Raw genomic sequence first — 20,914 nt, forward strand, 5'->3', positions numbered from 1 at the left:
GTGCATCTGTCTATTGCTGGGGAGAATATGCAAACCTGTATTTATCTATTGCTTAGGAGCTTATGTTGATCTGTATATTTGGTCAATTGCTAATGAGCATATGTTAACCTGTACATTTTGTCTATCAATGAGCAGCTTATGTTTACCTGTACATTTTTTCTATTGCTTGGGAGCTTATGTTTACTGTACATTTCGATTGTGTGCGCCTGCTTGTGTTTGTGTGTATGTCAATATGTTTCATATGGTTGCTGTACTCAAACATTGCCTTTCGCTTTAAGGTTTTGATGCGAGCGTCACTATTTAGTATTATGAAACCGAAACACGAGTTTGGCGTACACATTTTTGAGATATTAGAGACTTTATCTTTAACATTTTATTAGTATTCAAAGCGGTGCAATCAACCAGCCAGTAAAGTATGGACTACCATTTCTATCACTTAGAATGCGACCATTAGGCGATATGGTAGAGTGGGTTCTTACATACACAGTATCTCCAACATTTAAGGCAAGGATGACGCTCCCAGTTGTAAATTGGCCAGCACACCCACCGTCGACATTCACCTGGATCGTCCCCTCCACCTCGTCATTCTTGATAAATTCGAATACTCCATCATTATAGCAAAACATTCTCAATGTATATATAAACCCGTATACTCCATTGATCGGAGCACTGAAGGCGCCTGTATAACGGTTGTAACTGTTGTGAATATTGGTCTTCACTGAATCAAATGCAACAGTGTGGTGCGGTCCTGGGCTCTCCTCATTGTGACTCAGTTGTGCATAGAATGCAACCGTTTGGGTAGTTTGTCTGACCGCTTGCCTATCCATAAGTTGTGATGCTGAAATATGACACAATTTTGAATGAATAATAGTTATCAAAGGTACCAGGATTATAATTTAGTACGCCAGCCGTGCGTTTCGTCTACAGATGACACACCAGTGACGCTCATATCAAACTATTTATACAGCCAAACAAGTACAAAGTTGAGACCATTGAGGACCCAAAATTCCAAAAAAAATGTGCCATATGCGTCTTAGGTAATCTATGCCTGGGATTGGACAATCCTTAGTTTTTCGAAAAATTAAAGATTTTGTAAACCGCAAATTATAAAAGTCTTTTTAAATCAAATCATAATAAAAATGACCTGATAGAAGTACGTGGGACACCTGTTGTTTCATGGTTATCAGTCCTTTAATTCTTTCACGTTCTATAAGATTGAGAATGGAAACTGGGAGTTTTTAAGAACAACCCGACCAACGAGTTGAAAACAGGCCAAGGCCACTCATAGATCTTCAACACTGGCGGTCGTCAGCAGGCCCCTAAATAAAAATGAGTACTAGTTCAACGAAAATGGACATCACACTAAACTCCGAAACATATAAATGGAAAAAAGGAACAACACACATTTAGTGCGAACATATATCTTCCCGAAAACTACGAGCAACGTGTTTGTGAGATGTGGACCTATTTGTACTCTTCCAACTAAATTGCATTTTATTGCGCACATACTTATATAACAATAACATATAAAAACAAGCACTAACCTCTATCAAGTGAAACTTCTCCTTTTCTTATTTTTGATAATGTTTCAGAGTCCCTGTTTTGATTGTCCTCTCTCAACGAATTATCCTCTGCTGGTGCCGACTCTATGTTGAACTTTGACTTCATAATAAGTCTTCGAAGAACAGAAAAGGAGTTATCATGAATTTTTTGTAATCGTGTCACCTTGGAAAGTGTCATCTTCAGTTGTAAGATTTCGTTTTTCTGAGTCAAAACAACCATATTTAGGTCCTCGATCTCTTTGGTTTGCCTCAAAATAACTGATTCGACCTTAGAAAGTCTTTCTTCATAACCATCTTGTTGTAATGAAATGTCCGCACATATGCCAAGAAAAGTGGCAAACAAAATTACAATTCCATGGATTTTTATAAACATTGCACTGATATTACCTTTTAGTACTTTTAAATCCGTCTACTGTGAATTGAAGATTATACAATTCTGTTCCAGTTAATATCAGAATTTGACAGCATATACGTAGATAACACTTTACAACAATATGCAAGATAAAAGAAAGAAACCTAATTCACCACCCTTGTTTGTATTCATAATATTGCAAGTATAGTTGGTTTTAATGAATTAACATTATTGCGAACTTTGTATTTGTCCAATTAAAAATACAAGAGACAGTTCAAGTGCAGATGATCAAAAGTTGGTACACCTAATTATAAAAGAGAGGTGACATATACCAGGACATTCAAACTCATAAGTGGAAAAAAACCTGATATCGCCATGACTGAAAAAGAAAACGACAAACAGATAAACTATAGTACATATGTTCCGAGTACACAGTTACCGTCCCTTGATTTTCGTTGTCCACGTATATAGTCACTAGTGTGGACAGTGTGTCATTTGCCTATTTTTGTTATACCCCTTCCAAATTTATTTCTTGATGTCTATTGCCTCAAATAGAAAAAAGGGTATAAAACTACATTGGGAAAAAATGATTCATGAATTTTAAAGTGAAGTAGTGATTTGGTCCACAAGGTTAAAAATTAGCATTTCGGAAGCTGTCTAAAGATTTCAGGACCCCCTAACATAAATTCTCCATATTTTGAGTTAGAGCCGATGAAGTTTTCTATAATTTTGAAATGATTTGTCCAAAAAGTAGTACAACACACTGTAAAATATTATTGAGAAAGCACAGGTAGGATTTTATTTATTTCCATTTATTGTCTAAAGAAATGCACTACGAAATAATTGTATACTTGGACTATATAACACAATATTGAAGACTATAAACCAAATATTAATTTATAACAAAAATGAGGTCTGGTTGAAGCGAGAAGAGGCGGATATATGTGGAAAACTTAACAGAATATTACGACACGCCAATTTCAAATAGACCAGGGATAAATGGAAGAAAGGGAGGATAAAAAATAAGAATAAGAAGTGTATTATTGCGAAAATATTCGATTAATACCTGATTTCTTGTTTTAAGTATAAATATCTATGATCCTACAAATCTGACATGTTTTTGAAACCGAAGATAAGACATTGTTATGTTAAAAACTGGCCTTAGGGCAGGAAAAAAAGTGACAATCAAGGATCTGAAAAACTAACATGATTTAAAAAATATCGGACATACTAAGGTAACCCCTTCTTAACTTCCTATGGTATGAAGAAGAGGCAAAGCAACCTTTACCAAATCGTACTGTCAAGTAAGGATCGATACATTCCATCATCTGCACGCTTTTAAAACGGCAAACTATACTTAATATAAAGTAAGAAGATGCTGCTTTTTATGCCCCACCTACGATAGTAGAGGGGCATTATGTTTTCTGGTCTGTGGGTCCGTTAGACCGTCCGTTCGTCCCGCTTCAGGTTAAAGCTTTTGATGAAGTTGAAGTCCAATCAACTTGAAACTTAGTACACATGTTCCCCATGATATGATCTTTCTAATTCTAATGCCAAATTAGAGTTTTTACCCCAATTTCACGGTCCACTGAACATAGGAAATGATAGTGCGAGTGGAGCATCCGTGTATTTGGGACACATTCCTGTTAACATGGAAAACGAGAAGTCCATAAAAACTGCCAAGATTAAACTTCATTAACAAATGGAACGAGAGGAAAACAACTAATTTTCCTGACTTTTTACATACATATTTTGATGAAAACATGGTTATATAGCCAGCTAATCCGTAAATCTGTATGACAAGTGTTTATTGATATAGACCAAATTGGGTGATCAACCCAAATAGACATAACAGGTTTTTGAGATAATAGCAGCCACAATTGATAACTATCGAATATGCCATTTCAAATTAATGGAAAAAGTATATCCAGGGTAATAAGAAATGTGTAAAATAATGGGATGCATGACGAAAACAGAACCATTGAAAAATTGTCTAAAAGAAATATACCACAATGCCTTTTAACATAAACATGGCTTTAAGCCCCAGTCACACTGTCACGTTTCAAGAGCTACGTTTTACTACGTTTTGAAAGCGTAGAGAAACGTGAATATACATAACGAAGCGTATCGAAACGTAATGATCCTTTATTCAAAACGGGACCTGCCACGTATGTTTTGAAAATTTAACAACAAACGTAGCGAAAATTGAAACGTATTAGAAACCTAGTAAATACGTATCAAAGCTTAGCGGAACGTTACAAAACGTGTTTACTTCGTATCAAAATATATCAATGAGTGGTGGAAACGTGTGTCTACACGTACTTATACATAGCAAAAACGTGATAAGAACGTAGCACAAACCAAGTAAAATATAGCTTTCAAAATAACGGGACATTTTTATTCAAAACGTAGTTGAAACGTAGCAATTTAAAACGGAATAAAACGTGAAATTTACATATGCTATAAATTTATTACTTGGCAGACCATACGGTATATTTTGTTAATATTGAAAAAAAGGTAAAACATGATACACAGAGGAAATATAGTGATCAGTATGCTGGAGTTTCATAATGACAACATTTTTGTTGAATTTTGCGGTAGACTTTTTCAACAAATTGTCAGCATTCCTATAGGAACGGACTGAGCGCCTCTTCTTGCCTCATGAATTTCATATGGATTTGAGTTCCCAAATACCTTGTTAAAAGCACGAACATAAATGAAGCCAGGTCATTTAATTTCACATTCAGATATATTGATGATGTTCTTTCCGTTAACAACTCAGACTTTTCTGCTTTGGTTCAATTAATACAAACCCTAGAACTTGAAACTAAAGAAACAACAAACACCGTCTCCTCCTTGTTTTTATACCTCGAATTTGACATACACAGTCATCTTATTACCAGAATTAATGACTAACGAGATGATTTTAATTTTGAAATTATCAATCTCCCCCACCTTCATAGCAATTTATCAACTTCACCTGCATGTGGAATATACATTTGTCCAACATATTCAAGAGCGAACAGTAACTACTCAGACTGTGTAAAACGTCACCGGTATATGAACAGAACGTTGATGAACCAAGGGTTTTTAAAAAAAACTTCGCGTCCTTTTCTAAAAAAGTTCATTTGAAGGTACCAAGACCTTCTTGATAAATATTCCGTATCAACTTCACAAATAATACACTTTGGTCTTGAATTATAGATTATTGGTACTGACGAAGTTTTTCATTTTAATAACGTGTTGAAGTATTCTTTGGTTTATAATATTACTTTAACCGTTTAGTCTGTTTTTGATTGTATCCATTTTAAGTGGCTATGTACTTATACATCCTGTGATATTGTTCTATGAATACTTTTGTGTTCTTGTCTTTCTTTTTTTCTAATATGCCTTTAAGTGTTTCTTTTTAACGTGACGTGTCTCTGTACTTTTACATCCTGTAATTGTTTTATCCTTTTGGAATTTTCATCTGAGTTCAGTATTTTTGTGATTTTACTTTTGATCAAGCGTTTGTTCTCCTAAAATTTGTCAGTGAAAAATCAATGAATTTAAACTTTTAGTATGTGCAATGTTTGTGCGACACTCTTTGTATAGTCTATTGTCTTTGTCTATTCTAATTAGAATTTTGATTCACCAACCCAGTATTCAGCACTTTTGTGTTGGCATGAAATATCATTCAATCATATGGTTATTTTCTGTAAATTAACTGTTGACAAAAAAATACTACTTTTTCTACAACCACAACATAGATTGGACTTATTTAGCCCAACCTTTCGTAATTTTAATTAATCAATTTAGTTCTTCTTCCATTTGTTCTGATTCGAGCGAAACCAGTGAGTATAAAGAAAGGCAACAGTAGTATACCGCTGTTCGAAACTCGTAAATCGATTGATAAAACAAACCCGGGTGGCAAACTAAAACTGAAGAAAACGCATCAAATATAAGAGGAGAACAACATTTAAATTTAACACACACAGAAACGAGCTAAGCATTAGACAAAATGCATACGATGTAGACGAAACCTGGCATATCAAATTATAAGTGGGGTATCTTTGATGAACCAATTTAACTAGAAACATCGTGTGCGTTTGTCTCAAGATTTTATTTGTATTGAGAAAATCGGATGAATTGATTGCAAATCTATTGTGGACAATGTAGAGTTGGAAACTTTGCGTGGACAACTGTGTATTGTTGATGATCGCATGGTGCGGTATAAATGATTTTTAGTTTTTTTCTGTCATTTAGTTGCTCTCTCAATGATATATACCACACATCTTTTTCCCCTCATTATAAGAAAAGACATTATTCTATGTTCTTGAAAGTTAACAAATGTTGATTTTATTACAAGAACACAAAGCTTCACATGCGCGATGTTTGTTCCGACAGATCGTGGGTTGGCGTTTAACATAAGCTATTTATCAAGTGTAGTAATTTTATTAAATTTTCAAAGCGATGAAATCAGCCATCCAGCAAAATACGGGCCACCATGAATACCGCTCAAAATGAGACCAGTAGGTGTTACGGTAGAGTGGGTTCTAACATACACAGCATCTCCAATATTTAACACGATTACGATACTTCCGGTCGAAAATTGACCAGAACATCCATTTTGGACGTTGACATGGATTGTTCCCTCGACCTGGTCGTTTTTCATGATTTCGAATGTTCCATATGTATTACAAGGCATTCGCAATGCGTAGATAAATCCGTATGCTCCATGAATCGGAGCAGTGAAAACTCCTGTGAAATGATTATAACTGTTGTGAATATTGGTTTTAACTAAATCAAATGCTATAGTATGGTGCGGTCCCGGGTTCAATTCACTGTGACTCATTAGTGCATAGAATGCAACAGTTCGAATGTCTGGTGCTGAAGTCGCCACGTTTAGAAGTCTCGATGCTGGAATACAAAGAGTTGGTTAAATCAATTGAAATAACAATACATTAGTAAATTTAGATAGAATTGCATGAGTTATTTAAACGGAAAAAATGAAGTTTTAGTAAAATGATGAATACAAAAAGTTGTTGTTGATTGTTGCTGTGTTACATATTTGTTTTTGTTCATTTTTTGTACTAAAATTAAGCTGTTAGTTTTCTCTTTGAATAGTTTTTCATTTGTCATCTCAGTGACTTTTATAGCTGACTATGCGGTATGGGCTTTGTTCATTATTGAAGCCCATACGGTGAGCTTTATGTGTTAATTATGTGTCACTTGGTCTCTTGTGAAGAATTATTCCATTGGCAATCATAGCACGTCTTTTTTAATTCAGAACGAAAAAAAAACAAGTAATTTATCCATTTGCTCATTACGTTGAGTCTTGAAATATGTAAAGGATTTGAGGACATATTTATATATAATTATATAAAAAAGGGCGAAAAGTTACCAGAATGACAGTCAAACTCGCAGATCGAAAATAAACTTACAACGCCATGGCTAAAAATGATAAAGACAAACAGGCAACCTAAAGTACACAAAAATAACTTAGGAAAATAAAAACAAACACGAACCCAACAAAGACTAAGATCGATATCAGGTACTCCGGAAGGGTAAGCACATCCTGCTCTACATGTAGCACCCGTCATGTTGCTAATCTTATAACAAACCCGATAAGTAGTCTAATTTGGTAGGTCACGTTCATGAAAAGGGAAAGGTATTGTAGTTACGACGTAAGGAACATATCCGATATCATCTATGAAACTATTATTCAATAACGGTCACCCAACTTGTAAAGGCGTCCATTAAATTTACAAATGGATAATTTCAACCTAATTATTTGGAACGCTTGGTTTAATAGGTTCCCTGTGAGCAGCAATCATCTATCAGGAAAATCATGATAGGAAATACAAGTTAGGGAATATCGTATCAATTGGGAGATATATACTCGGTATGGAGGAACTGCTGGAATGTTGCAACAGAGAAATGGAAAGTTCACAATTGGACAGCTGAAATCATCTCTTTTGTCGTAAAGTTTTGATTTCAACCGACCCTCATCGTCAATTTCTAAATGTAAGTCAAGATATGAGGCTGACTAAACTGTATCTATAGTATTCTTTATCTCTAGTTCGTTGGGATAGATGCGTTCAACATAGTCACCAAATTTTGAATTATTTAGTGAGAGAAAATCATCTGTATAGCGGGAAGTAACATTAAAGGATATTGCTTACTTCTTATCTTTATCATAAAAAGTTCCCGTATGAAGTCAACTTCATAATAGTAGGAAACAAGTCGGCAAGAATATGGACACAATTGGTTCCCATTGGAATGCTGACAGTCTGTTGAAAAATACGTCATCAAAACGTAAGAAATATGTTGTCATCCAAAAAATATACTGACCTAAATGTCACTCAGTTACTATAACTGGTCTCTGTATTAGCATTTTAAAAACTTTTGTGGATCCCAAGGTTGTGTCATAATGATGCTTGGTGAAATAACATTCATCAAGTGACATAGAAATATCAACAAAGATACAAGCTCTAAACAATGAATGCCAAGTTTCTGTTATTTATATAAAATAAATTATTTAATAAAAATACATATACAATGAAATAAAAAAAAATATAAAAAGGAAAACAGCACTGACCTCGGTTAATTGAAACTTCACTCGTTACTATTTCTGAAATTCGTTTTAAGTTCTTGTCTTGATTGTCCCTTTTCAGCATAGTATTTTCTTCTGTTGTCGATTGCAAGTTTATCTTTGGCTTCATTATGAGTCGTCGTAGAAATGAAATGGATTTGTCATGAATTCCTTGTAACTGTTTGACCTTGGAAAGTGTCACCTTCAATTGGGTTATTTCATTCCTTTGAGTCTGAACAACCAATTTGAGGTCTTCAATCTCGTTTGATTGCTTCACAAGAACTGTCTCAACCAGGTTCAGTCTCTCTTCATACCGATTTTGTTGCAACGTGGTGTCTGCACGTACATCAAGAAATGTGTCATAGAAAACTATAATCCAAAGAATTTTTATGAACATTGTACTGATGCCGTTTCTAAACTCCATAACACCTTGAAAGACGTCGTATTATAGATAAAACTACAAATTAGTTTAAAGATTTGACAAAAGATAAGAATAAACGCCTTTTATCATTATATAAGACAATCGAAATGAATGTATGCAATGACTCTTATCTGTAGTCATGTTTACATATTTCTTTTTTTAAAAGGCTACACTTTTTGTTTTAAATAACATTATACAGATTCCATATATTATGATTTTTTGTAGAACCGAAATGGATTTGTCATGAATTCCTTGAAATTGTTTGACCTTTGAAAGTGTCATCTTCAATTGAGTTATTTCATTTTTCTGAGTCTGAACATTTTTGTTTTATGTCTTCTATCTTGTTGGATTGCTTCACAAGAACTGTCTCAACCAAGTTCAGTCTCTCATCATACCGATTTTGTTGCAATGTGGTGTCTGCACATATGCCAAGAAATGTGGCATAGAAATTCATTATCCTAAGGATTTTTATGAACATTGTACTTGAACCGCTTTCAAACTATCTGAACAAATTGAAACACGTCGCAATATAGATAAACCTGCACGTAAGTAAAAAGGTTTGACAATAGATAATAATAGGTGCCTTTTATCATTATATAAGACAGACGAAATGGATTCATACATTACAGTGACGCTTGTTGCAGACATTTTCACATATTTCTTTCTTTACAAAGGTACACTTTTTGTTTTAATGAACAAATGAAGATACCGCCTATTGAACTGCAAGAGAAGTGATGAAACAATGATTTTGGTTAAATTGTGGTTTCGTTCTAAGGTGCTGTCCTCGATTTCAAATTGCGACGTATTCTATCATAAGATAGGTCCAATAAGTCAAACAAAATCTAAAAATTATTGGCATTCGCTGCTTCTGTTATATATCTGTATTGTATGGTCGTATGTGTTTTGTAGTTTAGTCGTGAGAGTTGTGTCCCTTTGTATGATTATGATGCATATTTGTCATGTGATGTTATCTGTCTCTTTGAAATAAACGTGCTATGGAAATGGATGTGTTTTTATTGCTCTTTAGCAAATATAACTTTAGCAGCATAGGGAGGCAAGTATATGTCCCCCTCATGTACGTAATACTTCTATCGAAACACGTGTCATTCAGGAGTATCACGTTGAAACATTTGACCAACCGTGTCGTTCTAGTTCAAATAATGATAATATTTTCTTAACATGATATTGTGATAAAAATTTCTATAAAACTATGAAATTTAAAACAACACATTGTGGAAAGTTCATATATAAAGGTTCCGAGGAGACAAATGTAAAACAATTCAAACATATTGTATCAAATGAAAACACCCGAGCCTGGTTTCACAGTATAAGCGCGAACGTTTTCATCATTTATTGCGTATTATCCACGCACTCTTTTCACAGGGTAACGATATGAAAATTTGAATAATAACAACGTGAGTCTATCATTCTTAAAATAACGTATTGTAAGATGGGACATTTTATTCTTTAATCATGAATGATTTTATTTATTACAAACACTTCAATCTTTTTATACTATTTCTGATGATGCTCTTAATTGCTTTTCGCGGTTGTGTGTTTTCTCAAGACACTATTTTCTGATAGTGCCGACTCTAAGTTGGGTTTTAGGTTTAAAATGAGTTGTCTTAGAACACACAGGAAATTATCATGTATACCTTGTAGTCTGTGTTGACTTGAGTTATCAATGATATTTTCATAATTATAAAGTCACTGTTAAAAAATTGATTCATGTTCTTGTCTCGAGTCAGTGACTTTGCTAGCGCATGACTTTCAGTTCAATCTATATGTTAAATGCTACAAAACCAGGTTCAATCCACCATTTTTTTTCTTAAAATGCCTTGTACCAAGTCAGGAAAATGGCCATTGTTATATTATAGTTCCTTTCTGTGTGTGTTACATCTTAATGATGTGTTGTTGTTGTGTTGTAGTTATCCTCTTATATTTGTTGTGGTTCCCTCAGTTCTAGTTTGTAACCCGGATTTGTTTATCAATTGTTTTATGAATTTCGAACAGCGGTATACTACTGTTGCCTTTATTCAAATGAGTCTTTTATATTTCCCTGTATCTTTTGAAATTTTCAAGACTGATTTCGAATTATTAACTTCTATTTGAAATCGGTTTCTGTTCTCTCTTTTTTTTTTATTATAGAAATAGAATGTTGGTTTTTTTATAAATTGGACATATAACTCTTTGAACTACACATCGTTAAGGACTACAACCATGAATTATGTAAGAGTAAGATCACCATGGAGTTATTACAAACTTTAAACACTACATTTATATCTTTGACGATTCATGCAGAAAATATTGTTTTTTTTTAATTGTATCATTTCTTCCACTTTTCACAATTTTCTGTTTCCAAATTCTATATGAAAAGATTGTATGATTAATATACATTACAAAAACGCCTTGAACTACCAAGTCAGAAATATTACAGTAGTTATCCTTCCGTTTGATTTTTCCATTCTTTCATACTTTCCGTTTTCAATTTTCATCGGAGTTCGGTAATTTTGTTATTTTACTTAAAGATAAAGATAAAAATTTAAAAAAGCAATTTAAATATCAAAGAGGATATTAAAATTGGTATGATGCTGACCATTTGTATCATTAAAATATCTTTCGTGCTTGCATATTTGTATGAAATTCAGTATTCGTCGTTCTCAAAATTATCTTACATTCTGGCATTTTAGTATGAAATTCAAGAGGTTTTTTTTCTCAAAATTCGTTACATATTTGAATAATGGTATGGTGTTGAGGATTTGTCGTAATTCCCGAAAAATTGTTTATATAAATTCTTGCAAATTCATGTGCTTATCACACGTATTTTATTCTTAGTTTTACTGTACAATTGTTTGTTGATTATTCATTTGTGAAAAGCACTGTTCCATCTTAATAAATAACTAAAATACTGACGCGAAAAAAAAGCTTTTCCATCGCCGGTGAATGCTACAAGAAATGAACAGTTTTAGCTGTTGTGTGTTGAATAGTTACCTCAAAATATCAATATTGGCTCCATTCAGAGTGTCAGCAAATCATTATTGAACAAATGAGTTTGTCCGTAATTTGCCATTCTAAAAAAACTTTGGATTTACTTCTGATGTATATGCAAGAGTTAAACCAGTTTTTTTTCATTGTGTTTAAAATTTCTCCAAGAATTTCTGTAATGTTATATAACAAGATATCATTGATTCACGTGCTCGTAGCCAAAGTCTTTGAAGTGGTTCCCCCCTTTTATGTTGTATAATAAAATCTCAAACGAAATTACTGAAAACGGGCCGAAAAGCCCTCATCTTACATCAATCGTGTAAATAACATGCATGAATATTGACTTGAACAATAAAATAACATATATATCACAATTGTAGCCATACAAATACTATATAAACACGCAAATGTATAATCCTAAATGAAACTTATGGTAATTTTAAGGACATTTTAAAATAATTAATGTACAAGAAGAATGGAGAGGTAAAAACTATAAACATAGTTTAAATCCTGCTACATAGCCAAACCAGGTTTAATCTACTATTATCTACATAAGAAAATGCCTGTACAAAATGAGAAATATGACAGTTGTTTTCCCATTCGTTTGATGAGTTTGAGCTGTTGATTTTGTCATTTGCTTAAGACTCCGTTTTAGAAAAAGTCTAAGACCTTTGACTAATGGGCCATTTTAAAATGGAATGCATCTATTTTGTCTAAAGAAATTGCAGAATAGCGTCCACACTACTTAGCTAATTTTGACAACTAAGACTGATTTGGCAATACGTATGTCTTATAAACAACCGGTGTTGCTAAAAAAAAACATCAGTTATGTTGTAAACAAACATTTTGTACCAAATATCTATAAATTAAAAATGTAACTAAAGCACCCATCGTACTATTAAAATCTTGCTTCAGAAAATCAAACATTTTTGTTAACAAGATTAACATAATGCTGGAATTGTCTTAATTTTGTGTTAAGGGATTATTTGAATCAGTTTTGGTTCCATTATCCATTTCTTCGTCCTTTGCTAGTTTTCTTTTAGGAGCAGTTCTGTGAGCTTTTTTCAACCATCCTTTCTTTCGGAAAAAGAAAAGCAGTGCTACTATTACCAGAATAATTATTGTTGCAATTATAACACCAATCAGCCAATCCCATTCAAAATCTGAAGAAAAAAATTATACACCATTATTTAATTCTTCTAGCATGAAGGTATCAACATAAATTCAAGAAAAATGTAGTGAATAATTCCTTTGGACGGTGACTACAAAATAAAAAGACATACATAAGAAGTCGACAATACTTTACCAATAAAGATTTGAGAATGGAAAAGGGACATGGGTCAAACAGATAACAACCCGACTAAAGAGCAGGAAACAGCCCGAGGACACCACTAATGAGTCTTCATCACAGCCAGAAATCCTGAACCCAGAGGTGGTAAATTAACTCATCATAGATACCAGGATCAATATTTTATATTTACGCCAGACGCGCGTTTCGTCTAAAAAACACTCATCAGTTACGCTAGAATGAAGAAATGTTTAAAAGGCCAAATGGAGTACAAAATTCCTAAAAGTTTTGCCAAATACAGCTAAGGTAATATTTTACTGAGGTAGAAAAGCTTAGTTTTAAAAAAAATCAAAGTTTTGTTAACAGTTAATTTATAATTATGAACATATCAATGATAACTCAAGTCAACACAGAAGTGCTGACTGCTGTGCTGGTGATAATCTCGGGGAAATAAACCTCCACCAGAAGTGGCATCAACCCAGTGGTTGCAAATAAACTCGTCATAGATACCAAGATAGTATAATTGAAAATATAACCTACCTTCTGAATCCCCTGATGAAGCAGCTGTGTTAACAGGTTCGTCTGGACCTTTAGTTGTCTACAGATAATAAACAACATGTATGAAATGCTTAAACCATGCAACATATCTACACCAAATATATGAACGCTTTACAGAATAAAGTGCGTCATTAACCGAACGATTTTGAAATGTTCTGTGTTAAAACATTAAATTAAGTTCGTCAATTTATCGGCTTGTTCCATTTTGATATCTTTCTCTATATCAAGGGTATTCATGCGATGAAAACAAATCTTTTTGTTGCACAGTAATTTTAGAGCTGTTGCAAACCGTTTGTATCATGTCATCTTTCCTAACTAGCATTGTCATTCTTTTAATCTAAAAAACTGAGACAACGAATTATTGCCTAAAGTTGTTGCTGATATTCATGTATTTATATCAATTGTGCACAATTTTCACAAAAAAAGATGGACGAGTAGGAATAACTCTGAAAGGGGAAAGTTTTAACGATTACCGGAGAATAATGGAATATAATAGAAAGAATCAACTCAGAATCATGAAAACGAGTGTCCAGACAAAAACACACAGAGGAACAGACAATAATATACACATCTAATGATTATGGAACAACACTTTCAATTTCATACAAATCACGATATAATGAATCGAAAATAATGCGCTCTTAATTCACTTCTTCCTTTCAAATTAACTCCATGATCTTAAGAAATGGTATACAAAAATCCACATTTTCGGACCTTAGGACCGAAACGAACTTATTTAAAAGAACGAAAAAAGAATAGATTCGACTTTATATTCGTTTGTGTATACTGGTATACATTTGTTATATCTGATTTTAAATACTTACAGTACCGAAGTCTTTTATTTCTACAGTCAATTGTTCTGTCTTGTTGAGGCCACAATGGTCTGTTACTTTTATTTTCAATACATAAGTATCTACAGGAGGTGCACTTACAATTACAACCATATCTGTAAAAACAGCAAGAAGCAATTGAAGTTGATCATTAGAGGCATTAGATATCGTGATTAAAACATTAATGCGAACAAGACACAGAACAACAAATTTATAGAAAGTTTGAAAAAGCTAATTACTTGCGAAGATTTGTTTCTAAATGTATCATTCTTCAATTTTTTCTTCACTGACGAAACCTTTTGAGTAACTATATTAACATGGAGTTGAAATATATATAAAAAAATATGCTGAGATTAAGCGCAACCCGTCCCGATTAATGATTATTCAATGAAATCTGCGATACTTTTTCTGCACGTTTTGACAAAAATGAACAAAATTGATAGCTGATAGGAAAATATTGTTTCAATATTTCGCTTAATAAAGTTGAGAGGGAAAAATCATAATTTAATATTTTGCATTCTAAAAAGTAACTAATGCTTCTTTAATGTGGAATTACATTATGGTCCATTACCATTTGTTTATTTTTCTCTGAATGAGAAACTTACAGAGAAAATATTTCTTCATTCACACATTGGATATTTATTCACATACTTGTATTCTCTATTTGAAAGTATTGATCAAATCCGAATACTTCCACTTTCAACCCAGGTATATCGTGTACATCAGTATCGGTGACTTCTATCAGGAATACCTCAGTCGGTTGCTGGGCAAGATCATACATATCAGCTTGTGAAATGATGCTAGTGTGTGGTAAATTCTTAAAACTAGGTGGCATATCTAAGACGAAATTAAATCAATATTAAAAGACAATTTATCTAACAGTGTTCTCTATTTCGTTGGTTTTCTTTTTGAATTTTTCCTTGGAGTTCGATTTTTTGTTTGTTATTTCACTTTTTTATGGACGTTAAATGCCAATTTCATTGCTCGTGGTTACTTAAGATCATCTGCGATCACTCTCGGTTCTTGTTGCTATGTCTTAAGTTTTCCATGTTGTGTTTTGTATACTGTTTTGATTGTCCGTTGGACTTCTTCATTTTTTTTTTGGCCACGCTGTTGTCAGTTTATTTTAAACTGTGTTTTTTTTATCTTTCGTTGCTCTCTTATATATTCTAATTAACCTTTCTCTCAATATATACATAACATTGTTGGGTTGATGTTTAGACGAGTTGTATATTCATAATGTACACAGCCATGTATCACCATCACTGCTGGTAATCCGATGGATAAATCTGTTGTAGAGTTTTAACTGGCTCAGACGTACTTATATCGGATCACCAGCAGTAATGGTGATACATGGCTGTGTACATTATGTATATACAACTCGTCTAAACATCAACCCGACAATGTTAGATCTGTAAATTTGCTTTCGCAAATTTTGAGGTTCTTCCCTCGCCGGGATTCGAAACCATGCTACTGAGATGTCGTGACACCAAATCGCCTGCGCTGTAGCCGTCCCGCAAGACCACACGACCACCTGGGCTTCATAAAAATTATTTTTCGGTGGCCGGGTGTTACCTTTCCACGTCAGTTTTAATCTAGCGTCGTACTCCAGTACATGATATATAAGGTATGAAGATGTTATTCTTACAGATCAGCTATATATATGCAGTTAACGCGTTTAAAGATATTCTGCGACAAAGAAATAAGAAAATAGGTGAACTTCTATTTATTGTTCCTTTCAACTAAAAAGGTAAACAGTATAATCAACAGGATTTCATATTGTAAAATGCAAAAAGGGGAAGTCCATGACAACTGAAAATGGCAAACGTTGTCAACCAACGTGGAAAGGTAACACCCGGCCACCGAAAAATAATTTTTATGAAGCCCAGGTGGTCGTGTGGTCTTGCGGGACGGCTACAGCGCAGGCGATTTGGTGTCACGACATCTCAGTAGCATGGTTTCGAATCCCGGCAAGGGAAGAACCTCAAAATTTGAATGAAAGAACTTCTGATATATTATTGACTTTATAAGGCAAACAAAAATGGCAGATTTTTTTTAATAGAGATGAATAAACATACTGTCATTTCCTATAGCTTCAATGGAGTATGACCTTTTGTCGACCCTTGTCGCAGCCGACCAATCAACTATTGCTCCAAATGACGCTCCCGGCATAGACTGCAATACGTAATTTCCATCACTTCCGCCATCATCAAAAATAATCGTACCACTCGTTTTTGTGTGCCTTGAATAAAAAGATGATATAGACTCATTTATTTTCAAGAGGGGATGGGATTATTTGGTCTCCTGCTAATGATGCTTATTTTTGCCGCGAGAGTAGATGTTTTCCCCTTATGCGCACATTTTGTTTCCTGTAATTAGTGTTGCAGACTATCAATTTTCATTTAATATTATGCAAAGTCATTTGTTTTCCGTTCTTACCAGGGCAAGTTATTCATTATCATTATGCCCCCTCCCCCTTTTTGCTATTTTATTCCTTTTGATGTTAAACATTTCGATTTTGTGACATCGATATTTTCACGATTTATTCTATTGTCATTCTTAATGAATACTATACAGTTTTGATATACGAGTTCACCTCTTCGTGGACAAGGCGTCATATTACATTTGTGTTAGCTTATTTCGTGCCTCGTACCGAGTTTTTGCGTTAAGCCAATTGATACTGATTATTTTTCTAACACCAATGTCCAGGGTTAGGAGAGGGTGAACACTTACAAACATAATTTACCCCCACCACCTTGTTTATGTACCTGTCCCTAGTCAGGAGCCTGTTGAGGTTTTCGTTGGTTCATATCTGTCATATTTGTTTTCCCGGAATTGTTTTTGATTTATGAAATGTCAATCTATGAAAAGATATTCTTCCTTTTAAGTGTAAGAACAATGACATAGTCACATAGTCCATAGTGCGAAACAGAGGCGGGTTTCAGGGGGCCAGGCCCCTACCCTTTTGAGAAAATTTGTTTGATTATATAGGGAATCACTGAAGCGTGACGGAGAGGGCTCCTTCTTAGGCAGCCAGTTGGCCCCCCACTTATGAAAATTTCTTGATCCGCCAGTACGAAACGGCGAATTGGTACAGAACATACTAATTAATCTTTGATTGCATATTTATGTATGAGAGTTAGATATTACTTACCATCCCATATAATCACCTTTCTCAACAGAAATTCTATTTTCCTCTGGTATATTTGTTACCACACCTCCAGCTTTATCAACTAAAACGAAAATTTTAATTGTCATAAAAATTTGGATTGATTGTTAAATGTTAAAACGGAACTTAAAAAAAAATTAATAAAGTAGTTACTGCGATGTTGGGAAATACATACATGTATCCATATGTTGGTTTCTCCACTCGCCCAAAAACAAGCAAACAAACACAAATCAAGACCAAAAAAACTACACCGAACAAAGCACGCAACAATAGCAATTATCATAATAACAACATAACCTCCTCAAGAAAACGAATCCATAACATAGTGTTGTCAACATCATTTAAATATTCAAGATAACAAAACAAGAACACAATCAAATTTAAAAGAACATTTTAAATAAAATTTGACTTGAACACTGCTTTCATTCATTTTGTTGTCCAGAAAATGCAAGAACACAAGAACACGCCAAAATCATCCACAATATTTTTATCAATATGTGACTTGGACACTGCTTTTATTCATCTTGTTGAATTGCCATCAATAGACTATGACCTCTTGTTGAGAGTTGTCTCATGGGCAATCATACCATATCTTCTATGTTTTAATATATGTATCCAAATAGGAAAATGTCGTACAACACAAGTTAAATGTATACGCTACTTTATTCCATAAAGATATTCTTTGGGAGTACCAGATATCATGTAATGGTCATACTTACATGTCAAAGAATTCTGTCCCATCAGTCTAAACTCGTTTTCCTTGCCAGTTGGTCGCCATACTTGTAAATCTACTTCTCCTGGGCCACCAGCTGTAGCACGCCATCTTCTTATAGTACCACAACAGTCGAACGTAAACTTACTATCGGTAGCAATTACTCCATAGTCTTTAATATAAATAAATATTCTTTTTTATATGTTAAAATTCCCTGATGGAGATTAAATGATTAAGTATAATACTCCATCGAGCTTAGTCGATTCTTAAATTGATACAAATATAACTACAATGGAAACATTTTGGAACTTATATTATGAAGGAACTTCTATTCCGTGAAGTCTGCATTGGTCACACGTTCTACCTGGATGGAAAATTTCGAAAATTTGACCTATTTGGTCAAACGAATATTTCTTTTGTTTATATTGTTGTTAATAATAATTTAAAAATATAGTTAAATTGTTCTTGTCAAACATTCATTTTGATAGCTTAATGTGTTTTAAGAAGTTAAATGGAAACGCTTTCTTTTAAAAAGAGTTTCTTAGATAATATACAAATAAAAGATACAGATCATGATAAAACAAAACAAAACGAAACGAAACGAAAGAATCGAAATCCCAATATTTATACTTGTTTCAATATCTCACGCTTAACTTTTTTGTGAAATATGAATTGCCGTAGAAGAGAGGAGAGAGACACCAAAGAGACACTAAAATTTATAAATCGAAAACAAATCCAAAAACTTAAAAGTCAAGGAAATCAAAATACTCTAACACGTCAAGAGCTACAATGTATTCGACCGAAAGGTCAGAAAGGTCAGAAAGGCCCATAAAAGAGTAACTAAATCCATCTGGGGTTGAAGTCATTAAACTTTGCTCAGTGCTCGGAGCACAAAAATCATGCTCGAAACATGAAATCCAACATTTTGATTGGTTTATTTTCGAGTAAGAGTACAAAAGACTGACTCCGAAAGTTTTATGACCACAAGGCCAGATGTCAACTTTGCATCGAGGATTTGAAACCATTGCCAGGGTTCTTTAAGAGGAACGAAATATACCAGAGGGACAGTCAAAGTCATAAATAAACTGACAACGACATGGCTAAAAATGAAAAAGAAAAACAGACAAATAACAGTACAGAAGACATAACATAGAAAACTAAAGACTAAGCAACACGAACCCCACCCAAACTGGGGGTGATCTCAGGTGCTCCGGAAGGATAAGCAGATTCTGCTCCACATGTGGCACCCGTCGGGTTGATTATGTTATTACAAATCCGGTATATAGTCTAATTAAGTATTATTTGTAAACTTTTAAATAACAAAACTTACTTGATAATTGGCTGTCAATATCTTTTCCGTTTCCATGGTCATTGTATCCTTGTTTCACACCATCACAAGCATTAACTGAGAAAGTCAAAGTAGGATGTGAGAAATTTACATTATTAGTAACTACAACTATCAAGTTGAACACATAATAATTTATGTTCAAAAAAGACTTTGAGACTACATGGCAGCTTCGTATATAATTAGAGTAACGCCGGGTTTTCGCGTATTGTTGGAAATTTTAACAAACTACAAAAGCGAGAGGCAGTTCAGCACTGCAATTTTAACAGATTTTGACAAAATTTTGAGTATCAATGTGGAATAACAAACAAAATGGGCATTCTTAACAAACGTTTCAATTTTTACAGAAACATCTTTCCTTTAAAAATCTTCAAATGATTTTGACAAATCCGTATTAAAGCTGACTATCCAGTTTCACCGCAAATCTTTTGTTTTGCTGTATTGTTTTGTTTTCAGGGGAGATAATGCAGTTCTGGGTTTTTTTTCAGGAGAGATAATAAGCTGTTTTGGTATGAGGTTGTGAGCAAATTTGATATCTGTCTCAAGATGATTATTAGTCGAAAAGCGCCAGTCAACGATTCTGAAGAACATATCGGCCGATATAAGAGTAAAAAGGCCTAGTTTCTAAATAAGAAGATAAAATCTTTCCGGTCGCTTCAAATGCAAGATATTTTGCATAAACCATTACCTTAAATTGGACTTTAGCGGCTGTTTCCTAAGCAAAATGTGATAATTTGTCTGTCAAAAGCTGAAGGTTATCATTTTTTCATGGTTCTATTTGTTCATTAAGAACTTGGTGTTGAAGTTAAGATTTGTATAAGTCCTTCTTCAATTCAGTCATCTTTTTTTCCATTTCTAAAAAGGTTAACGCATTTGATATGCAAAATTGTTTTTAAGCCCGTTTATCAACGTTGGTTTATTGTTTTTAGTCTGTTGTACACTGATCTACACTGACATTAAATATATCTAATTCCGTTCAAAATGTAACAAACTATTTCAAATTAATTATTCAAAATTAACAAATGCTAATTATAGTGAAATGATTTCAATAAAATGTATTAGTTCTTACCATGTTTAAGTCCTAAGATTGAAAATACTACCAAAATGAGAGGTTGCAT

General features: G+C 33.6%; 3 protein-coding genes across 3 annotated transcripts; all 3 read right to left on the bottom strand.

The window, feature by feature from the left end:
- Positions 1–383: 383 nt before the first annotated feature.
- Positions 384–1,668, bottom strand: LOC134697803 (complement C1q-like protein 4). The gene is made up of 2 exons (XM_063560089.1): positions 1,545–1,668; positions 384–838 (listed from the first exon to the last, which is right to left on the bottom strand). Exons 1-2 carry the CDS (start codon positions 1,666–1,668, stop codon positions 384–386), a joined length of 579 nt encoding a protein of 192 aa, XP_063416159.1.
- Positions 1,669–6,358: 4,690 nt separating this feature from the next.
- LOC134697804 (uncharacterized) lies at positions 6,359–8,931 on the bottom strand. The gene is made up of 2 exons (XM_063560090.1): positions 8,495–8,931; positions 6,359–6,813 (listed from the first exon to the last, which is right to left on the bottom strand). The coding sequence occupies exons 1-2, from the start codon at positions 8,910–8,912 to the stop codon at positions 6,359–6,361; spliced, it is 873 nt and encodes a 290-aa protein (XP_063416160.1). The 5' UTR covers positions 8,913–8,931.
- A 3,855-nt stretch (positions 8,932–12,786) lies between these two features.
- LOC134697805 (uncharacterized) lies at positions 12,787–20,914 on the bottom strand. Its single transcript, XM_063560091.1, has 9 exons — positions 20,866–20,914; positions 19,782–19,907; positions 18,459–18,623; positions 17,725–17,803; positions 16,649–16,812; positions 15,222–15,407; positions 14,565–14,686; positions 13,723–13,780; positions 12,787–13,057 (listed from the first exon to the last, which is right to left on the bottom strand). The coding sequence occupies exons 1-9, from the start codon at positions 20,912–20,914 to the stop codon at positions 12,858–12,860; spliced, it is 1,149 nt and encodes a 382-aa protein (XP_063416161.1). The 3' UTR covers positions 12,787–12,857.

Source organism: Mytilus trossulus, chromosome 14 (assembly GCF_036588685.1).
Source record: "Mytilus trossulus isolate FHL-02 chromosome 14, PNRI_Mtr1.1.1.hap1, whole genome shotgun sequence".
NCBI classification, from domain to species: domain Eukaryota; kingdom Metazoa; phylum Mollusca; class Bivalvia; order Mytilida; family Mytilidae; genus Mytilus; species Mytilus trossulus.

Coding starts and splice junctions, on each gene's coding strand:
- LOC134697803 (XM_063560089.1), bottom strand. CDS start 1,668: ATGAAGTCAAAGTTCAACATAGAGTCGGCACCAGCAGAGGATAATTCG. Junction 839..1,544: donor AGAAGTTTCACTTGATAGAG/GTTAGTGCTTGT, acceptor GTCATATTTCAG/CATCACAACTTATGGATAGG.
- LOC134697804 (XM_063560090.1), bottom strand. CDS start 8,912: ATGGAGTTTAGAAACGGCATCAGTACAATGTTCATAAAAATTCTTTGG. Junction 6,814..8,494: donor TGAAGTTTCAATTAACCGAG/GTCAGTGCTGTT, acceptor TTTGTATTCCAG/CATCGAGACTTCTAAACGTG.
- LOC134697805 (XM_063560091.1), bottom strand. CDS start 20,914: ATGCAACCTCTCATTTTGGTAGTATTTTCAATCTTAGGACTTAAACAT. Junction 19,908..20,865: donor AATCTTAGGACTTAAACATG/GTAAGAACTAAT, acceptor TCAACTTGATAG/TTGTAGTTACTAATAATGTA. Junction 16,813..17,724: donor AAAGGTGATTATATGGGATG/GTAAGTAATATC, acceptor TTTTTATTCAAG/GCACACAAAAACGAGTGGTA.